General features: G+C 33.4%; 1 protein-coding gene across 2 annotated transcripts; it reads right to left on the minus strand.

Moving 5' to 3' along the window:
• Positions 1-3,859: 3,859 nt before the first annotated feature.
• Positions 3,860-7,811, minus strand: LOC109148262 (AT-hook motif nuclear-localized protein 14-like). 2 transcript variants are annotated; one of them, XM_019296144.1, is made up of 5 exons: positions 7,332-7,811; positions 6,655-6,707; positions 5,802-5,933; positions 5,129-5,281; positions 3,860-4,398 (listed from the first exon to the last, which is right to left on the minus strand). In XM_019296144.1, exons 1-5 carry the CDS (start codon positions 7,756-7,758, stop codon positions 4,126-4,128), a joined length of 1,038 nt encoding a protein of 345 aa, XP_019151689.1. In that variant the 5' UTR covers positions 7,759-7,811; the 3' UTR covers positions 3,860-4,125. The 2 variants fall into 2 exon arrangements, with proteins under 2 accessions (XP_019151689.1, XP_019151688.1); XM_019296143.1 differs by having other exon boundaries at positions 7,326-7,811.
• Between the last annotated feature and the right edge of the window lie 407 nt (positions 7,812-8,218).

Here is an 8,218-nt window from a genome sequence, read left to right on the forward strand (position 1 = left end):
AAATGTAGAGTGATAATTATGTTCAATTTTGAAAGGGTGTTGTCATTTACACCATCCTTTAGTCAAAATGGGGTATAAAGTACCTTGAAAATGTAAAAACTTAAAAAATTTCAATGATTATGTAGGTGGTGTAAATAGCCAAAGTAGTGTTTAAATTGCTATTTGCACCACCTTGGTCAAACCTCATTAAAACATTAATTAACTAAAATATTTTTAAAAAAAAAAACATTAAATAAAAAAAAAAAACGAAGGACATGTCTTCTCCGGTGAAAAGGCACCTATCCAGTGGGTTGTCTTCTCACCAGAGAAGGCAACCTGGGTCGCCTTCTCACCAGAGAAGGTAACCTGGGTCGCCTTCTCCTGTGAGAAGGCAGCCCATCTAGTGGGTTGCCTTCTCACCGGAGAGGGCAACCTGGGCCGCCTTCTCCGGTGAGAAGGCAACTCATCGCCTGCTCACCAGAAAAGTTTTTTTTTAAAAAAATTAGTAATTTGATTATTAAATAAAAATAAATAGTTAATGTTTGACTATATTTAATGAGGTGGTGCAAATAGCACTTTTGTATTTGCACCACCTATAAAGCTACTACACCTATTAAATCAATCGTTATACCCTGCACCCATGGTTGCAGTAGGCGCTAGGCGCTAGTCGGGCGCCCGGACAGCGCCTAGGCGACGCTAGGCGGGCGCAAAAAAAAACAGTGGTAGACTTACAGTTTGACAATTTTAATGAGGTTGTTTTCAACATTTAATCAAATAACACATCCAAATAAATGAATTAATGATAATTCATAAGTCATAACATCAAAACAATGGTTTAAAAAAAAAAAAACATTAAAACAATTTTAAAATTAAAAACACTCAAATACTCCAGTCATTCAAAGTTTCAAAGTATCAAACTAGTCTACGAGTGTATATATGTCATATTATATATATGTATGCGCGCGTGCGCGTACACACACACACACACACACACACACACACACACACACACATATATATATATATATATATATATATATATATATATATATATATATAATAAAAAAATAGGCCGAGCCGATCGGGTTAACTCGACCGAAATGGACGAGTTAACTCGACTAACTTAGACGCTAGGCGGCCAAATCGGCCGAGTTAGGCGCTAGATGGACGCCTAGGCGGCCGGTAACCTAGGCGGGCGCCTAGGGGGAAAATCGCCACGGTCTAGAGGCGCCTAGCGCCTAGACCGATTTTTACAACCATGCCTGCACCACGACGTATATTGCACTGTGCATCTCCCAAAACGACGTCGTTTTGGTAAGTTATGTAGGTAGTTGCCGTGATTATGTATATTATGATATACAATTATGTGTATTTGTTTATACAATTATGTACATCCGAAACAGAAAATTTATGTGTATTATGTTAAGAGTTTATGTGTATTATGTTAAAAGTTTATGTGTATTATGTATTATGTTAGAGCATGTGTATTATCTTTTTAAAAAAATATGTGTATTTTGTTATACAGTTATATACATTCATGTATACAATTATGTGTATTCTAGTATAAAATTGTGTACATTTTTGAACATGAAATTTTTTTTAAAAGAAAATTAACCGCCAACACAAGGTAGCGAAATTTAAAAAAAAAAAAAAAAAAAAAAAAAAAAAAAAAAAAAAAAAACTGAAACGACGTCGTTTTGCATCAGATTTGTTTTGCACTGTGAGATTATGGTGTAGGAAGCTTTAGATTTGTCTTGCTATGTATATGACTGGGATTTTAGTTAGAATATGAACTCTTTATATTATAAACACCTATTGATATTTAGTATTGTTTCCCCTACATGTTTCATATGTTGTGAGATGTGTATCATAGGTTATCATGTGAAAGTATTGAACAAAATATTAATATTTATTATATTTGTATAAAATACTTGGTAAATAAATGTATATAACATGTTTTGTATTATAACTTTGATTTAATTAGAAGATAATGTAAAAAGAAGACAATGGACAATATAGTGAATATAATAAATTAATAAATTTGAAGGTAAGGAATCTTTTAATTGTAGAAAATAAAGATAATATAACTAATGAAATTATATTTCTTTTAAATTTGTTAATAATGAGTAATTTTTTTAAATAAAGCATTATAGACATCTAATTCTAAACTAATTAAATGTATATGTATTATTTTTTGTTGTAACTATTAATTTATTTAATTTTAAAAAAAAAAAGTAATAAAGTGTCGTACATACTTTTCATCAGCAATAATGAAATTAATGATTTTTTTTTTTAATTTACATTCCTTGTTGAGACAAATTATTTTGAGAGTTTGTTAATGACAATTGCTACAATTGCTGCCAATAGAAGATGATCATAAATAATTCAAAATATATGATTAAAATAGATATTGTTATAATGATATATTAAAAATTAACTTACAAATTTCTTTAGAAGTTTTCATGCATTGATAAAATTCTGATGTATAAACTTGTTCAATTAGTAGGATGTTAACATTGTCAATTATTTGGAAAATTGTCATACCGTTTTAGAGTCCATGTGTAATTGTATTTATGATCAACAACGTTGTAGTTAGGCCGCGCAGATCTGACAATGATTTAAGAACAATTTTGTCCGATAAAGAAAAATAATAGTATAATATTTGTAAAGTAATGTACAATTTTACCATTATAAAAAAATACAAAAATTATTAATACCATAATGACCTAAATCATTCCAATAATGCAAAATCTTAATTGCAATATTAAGTTTTGTTCTAAACAATCAAAAGAAGATTAATTAAACGTTAAAAAAAAAAAAAGACTTAAACCTAAATTTATTTATTTTTTTAAAATCCAAGAAAATCAAATGACTTTTAAAGTTTCCGATTTATAATCTTTGATTCTCAACTTTGAATGCTATGTATTTAGTCGGGCTAGTTATATGAACAAAGTTTATGTTAAATTTTATATTATATATTTTTAATACATTTTAACATATTCATAATATATGTTTAATAATTATGTCAACTCTAATTGGGAAGGGTTCGAACCTAAGACCTTTCTTATATAAATTAATGAGTATGTTAAGAATAATAAATAGTTAACTAAATATTCCGTTACTAAAGTTTATACTAACGGAGTTTATGATTATTTAAGGGAAGAAAATCATTTATTTTAAGAAACAACTACTGTCGATATTTTTATTCCAATTAAGAACCTAACATTATTGACTCTTATTAAATTAGTAGATTAGTAGATAGTAGATAGATTAGTAGATATGAGATTCAAGAAAAATATCTATATTAAAATTTTGAAAATGGGAATATAAATTAAAAGTAAAAAATGAGATTCCACATAGTTTTTTTCACTATAGTGTACATGATAGATGACCTCAGTACACGAAAGGACAACACATTTGACAAGGAATCCATACACCTTAGGCATTAAGGTAATGTGGACCACAAGCTTATCATCTTATAATTTAATATATTAAACACTGCCCACACAAACTAAAGCTGAATCCAATTGTTTATACACCAATCAACAATTGCAGGCTTGCAGCTACCTAATTCTTCTGTGAACAATGCATCAGCAAGAAATGATAATCTAAACATTATACCTCTCTTTTTCATGATGATCACTAAAAATGCAATGCACTCTCTATGGATCAACCTGATCTTCAATATATTTGACCTAAATTTGGAATCTTTTTTCTCTATGCACAATCATAGTGTAGATAAGATACAGAAAAATGGTGGGTTAGATCAACAAAGTGTGTTTAGTGGATGCTTTTGCAAGATTGGTGTCCAGATTTCAACTAATTCTCAGGTGTATTTGCATGTCTGTATCATAAAAAGTGTGTGTAAAAAGCAAGAAAGTTGACACAAAGTGAAGATAGCAATTAACAAATAGTCTTTAAGCAAAGAAACACAGACAACACATAGCAGTGCACAAAATTTCTGAGGTTCAAGATGCTTAATGTTAATTCGAGCAGTTTCATCTGGCAAAATAAAAGGAGAGATTCCCTACCCTGTACACTACAGCTAGGAACGGCGGGTGGTGAAAAGAGTCTGTGTTTCTCTCGTCCAAAAGAACCTATACGATAGAAATGTATGTATGTTACAGGGCTCCAAGGTGACGGCTCCTACTCGCCAAGGTGGTCAAAGCCCCCGTTTTCTGGTGACTGGTGCACTCCCTGGCCCGATGCATCAGCCCTCCATTGTAGAGGTGTTGGTTGCATGCCCCGCAACTGAGTCATGAATTGACTTCCACCCATATTTTGATGAGAAGAATTAACCCCCGACTGGAAGCCAACACCTGGCATTGGCGGTGACACGCCAAATTGTGCAGGTGTTTCATGTCTTACACCCCCTGTTATATCCCTCTTTGAGTCAACAACGAACGTTCCTACAATAACCTGTCAACAAAAATCAACAATACAATGATGGAACATAAATTCTTGATGTCAACCATCTTACACCCTAGAGAAAAGGAAACAAAAAACTCGTGATCTTTCTTGATAAAGCACAATCTATCAGGCAATTATATTTACCCAGTTTTCAGTTTTCAGATGATGTTACATAATTTTTATCTTGGTTTACAACCACCCCTAATCAAGTAATCAGAAATATTTGATTTCCTCTTCTTAATATCACACATTTGAGATGGTATAAAACCAAGATCCATTGTCCCAAAAATCCAGTCAAGGCAGTTACATATGCTCATGCACAAGAGTATACTTAAGAAAATTTGTAGAAAATATTTAGCCAAATAGTATGTTTTAGTAGGGTATCTACTATTTAAAAAGCGGTTACTGTCTATATATATGGAAAGGCTCCCAGTGTTTTTGAAAATTAAGAAGACGGGGTTGGCACTTGGCACAACTTATCAGGGTTTTCCATGTTCTCTTAAAATGGATAGAAGATTAATGGAAGTTCTTTTTATTTTAAAAGTATCTTTCTGGTTAAGCCCTTTTCTACAACTGAAAGCAAGCTTTGCACAACAGTTATCCGCTAGAGACATCATATACAACAAAGGATAGCTCTACCAATCTAATTAATTGGATGATTGGGCTAGCATGGCATTCTATTGGAACATTTAGAAGAAAAGGATTGCATCCAGGATAGGATTGTAACACAAAAACAGACCTGGATTTGACCTGCAGCTTTCAAGGGACCCCCAACTCCACCTCCAATGATTTGACCATCACTGCTAGCCAGACATACACTAAGTCCACCAGTTTTCCCTCCACGCCCATTATTTACATATGATCCAGATAATGAAAGGATGTCAAATCTTCCCTGCCATAGTGAAAATAGTTAGAACTTAAAACAGAACTATCAGAAGTGTAGAAGCAGTGCTAATCCAACACAAGCTCTGATCAAAAGTAAAATACGCAGATACAGCAAGAAACATAAGCTTTTATATGCTTATAATAACATCTTAGAGACTTGCTAGCATGCTACAAATAAATCTATATGACCAAAAGTACAATGGTTCTTCAAAAGATTATATAATTTACACCATATCTGATCAAGCATTTTAAAATTTACACCAATATAGATAAAGCAAGACTCTTGTAACACAGTTTATAAGACCACAGGAGATGTAAATTGCTGAACATTTCCCCATTGCTAATTATAAAAAGCTTCATTAGGAAGCACTTCAATATTTCAGGTTAATGATTACTTTTAGATTATGTTATACTAGAACAGACATAGTGATGTTTTTCAAAAATCAGCATTCCATTGATATTCAGCACTGCCAACTTAACTCTTTAAACCCAAAAAAAAAAAAAAAAAAAAAAAAAAAAAAATCTACCTCATATGTAACACTGCCTCCAGAAGTTGATGGTTGGAGCAGAGATGCACTGGAGACTGCACCAGAGGCTGAGAGAATGCATATTTCACGCTTGCTTTGTTGCATGAATGTCATTATTTTGTTGCCCACATCCTATCATATGCAACCAAAAAAAGCAAAAGGAAACAACACAAAGGAGTGATCAATCTTTGCTTTAAAATTTAGACAGGGATCAAGGATATAAATGCAATCACAATATAGGAATTTTCTATAACAGGGCATCCCCTGCTAACCAACAATAATTAGTATTAATGTAAGTATGTAACATGACCATGTAGAATTTGACAACTTTTGCATGTTTTCCTTTTAGATCACCAACAAATTTTCAGTATTTTAAATCTTTTGTTAACTAAACAAATAATTTTATACTATGATGTAAAAATAGTCACATTGAAGCATCCTTTCGAGGAATCATACAATTGCACCAACAAATTGTGATATTAGAAACAACAAAACTACATTAATATTCAAATTTCAATTTGGAACCATAACTCATCAGCCAAAAATAAATCAGAACTCACTATACCATTTAAAGGAGACAAAGGCAACGCAAATGAGGCTTTCTAGCGTAAAATTTGTTATTTTACTTAATTAGTTATTCCATAACTTCAGAAATGTAATAATATAGGCACAGGGAACCTAAGAACATATACACAAGTAGCCACAAATTACTAAGATTCAACCAATCATTAAAAGAAAACCAAAAACACTTTTAGCTAAAGATTACAGCATATACAAGTCCAGGAAATATAGATAAACCATGGATGTGTCGAAATAGAATACAAAGCGATATGAAGAAGGTCTTGGAGCATACCTCTCCAGCAAGCACATTAACGACGTGAGGTGTAAACCCTTGCCCCGCATCACCTGCACCAATAGGTCAGATCTTCAGTAATATTGCACAACCTTATCGCCATGAATACGGAATCATTTTTATCATACATTCATTAGGAGAAAATAAATTCAACCAAAATTTATGGATGATATCTGATATATGGAACATTTGAAGCCAAATTTTCCAACATAGCAAATACATGCAATATATGCTTAAATACCCTGCATGTCACTCATATTGAGCAACTTTACTCTCAAAAATCCCATTTTCATTATCCAAGTAATGACAAGTGAAGGCAGGGGCAGAAAGCTTGTAATCCACATAGGGGTAGCTCCATAATTCCATTTGGGAATTAAAAATAGAGGACATTTCCAAATTCCAAGAAATATCCCATCCATATACCACTTGCATGCATAGAAGCCCATATATATATATATATATATATATGCATATCAATCAATCAAGTGAAAGTGGGCAATATAAATGCTTAAGATTTAGCAATAACTTATAGTTCTACCAGCAAAAATAAAATCAAAATCAAATAAATTATGGCTTTATAAAGGGAAACAAAATGCATAAATGCTTTGACTATAACTTTAGGTTAAGAAGTTGATTAGCCTCGGCATGCGTGAGACTGTGAGAGAATTTACCAATACCAGCAAACTGAGATTTCTTTAAAGAGTATGAAGAGCCGCCGCCTCCTCCTTGTCCTCCGCCGCCACCCAGCGCCGCCTGATCCCTCTTCTTCGGCAGAGAATTAGAAGCGGAAGCAGCGGAAGACATCCGCTTCGCAGCAGCCGCTTGCTCAGGAGTCCCGTACTTCCTAGGCCTCCCGCGCTTCCTCTTAACGGTCTCCATCGGCGACGACACGGCCGATGGCATCGAACCGGGGTACACCATGTGAGAAGCGGCCCCGCCAGCTGCGGCGGCGCTACTATTACCGGCGTTCGGCAAAATTCCATTGGTCGGAACGACGTTGGAGGCCGCTGCAGCCGCTGCCGCCGCGTTGGGGTTAGCGGTGGACGGGTGGACTGTTTGGTGGTGGTAGTAAGAGCTCAGTCCAGTGCTTTCATTCGGCTCCATGGGCGTAGAATTTTTGGATTTGGGAAAAAAAAATTTAATTTTTTTTTTTCGATTTTCAAAAATTATAAATTCTTTTTTGATTTTGCCCTTTTTTATTGCTTTACCGTTCTGCTTTTCTTTTTCGGCGGCTTGGATGCGTCTGTCGTGCCAGGTGGCAACACAACAGCTGTCAGATAGGGTTTCTCCCAATCTTTTCAAGTTTGAAATACTAAATTCAAAGAATCAGATATACTTCTTGAATGCATTTTTATCAATTTATTTATTACTTTCTTTTTCTCTATCAATTCTATTTCATTTCTTGATTCTCTATAAATATTTTACTAATTATTTGTTACTCACCAAAATTCCTTACCTAATTTAAAATTTAAAGATTAATAAACCCTGCTACTATGTTAATCAGATAAGTCATGTATATAACAAGTTACAATATTATCTGACAATTAAATTTACGTGATAACAA

The sequence above is a fragment of the Ipomoea nil genome, unplaced genomic scaffold (genome assembly GCF_001879475.1).
Source record: "Ipomoea nil cultivar Tokyo-kokei standard unplaced genomic scaffold, Asagao_1.1 scaffold2036, whole genome shotgun sequence".
Classification (NCBI taxonomy): domain Eukaryota; kingdom Viridiplantae; phylum Streptophyta; class Magnoliopsida; order Solanales; family Convolvulaceae; genus Ipomoea; species Ipomoea nil.

What these genes read in the sequence shown, in the direction of transcription:
- LOC109148262 (XM_019296143.1), bottom strand. Translation starts at nt 7,758, where the DNA reads ATGGAGCCGAATGAAAGCACTGGACTGAGCTCTTACTACCACCACCAA. An exon ending in GAGGCAGTGTTACATATGAG is followed by an intron (nt 5,282 to 5,801) that starts GTAGATTTTTTT and finishes TCACTATGGCAG; the next exon opens with GGAAGATTTGACATCCTTTC. An exon ending in AAGCTGCAGGTCAAATCCAG is followed by an intron (nt 4,399 to 5,128) that starts GTCTGTTTTTGT and finishes TTTTGTTGACAG; the next exon opens with GTTATTGTAGGAACGTTCGT.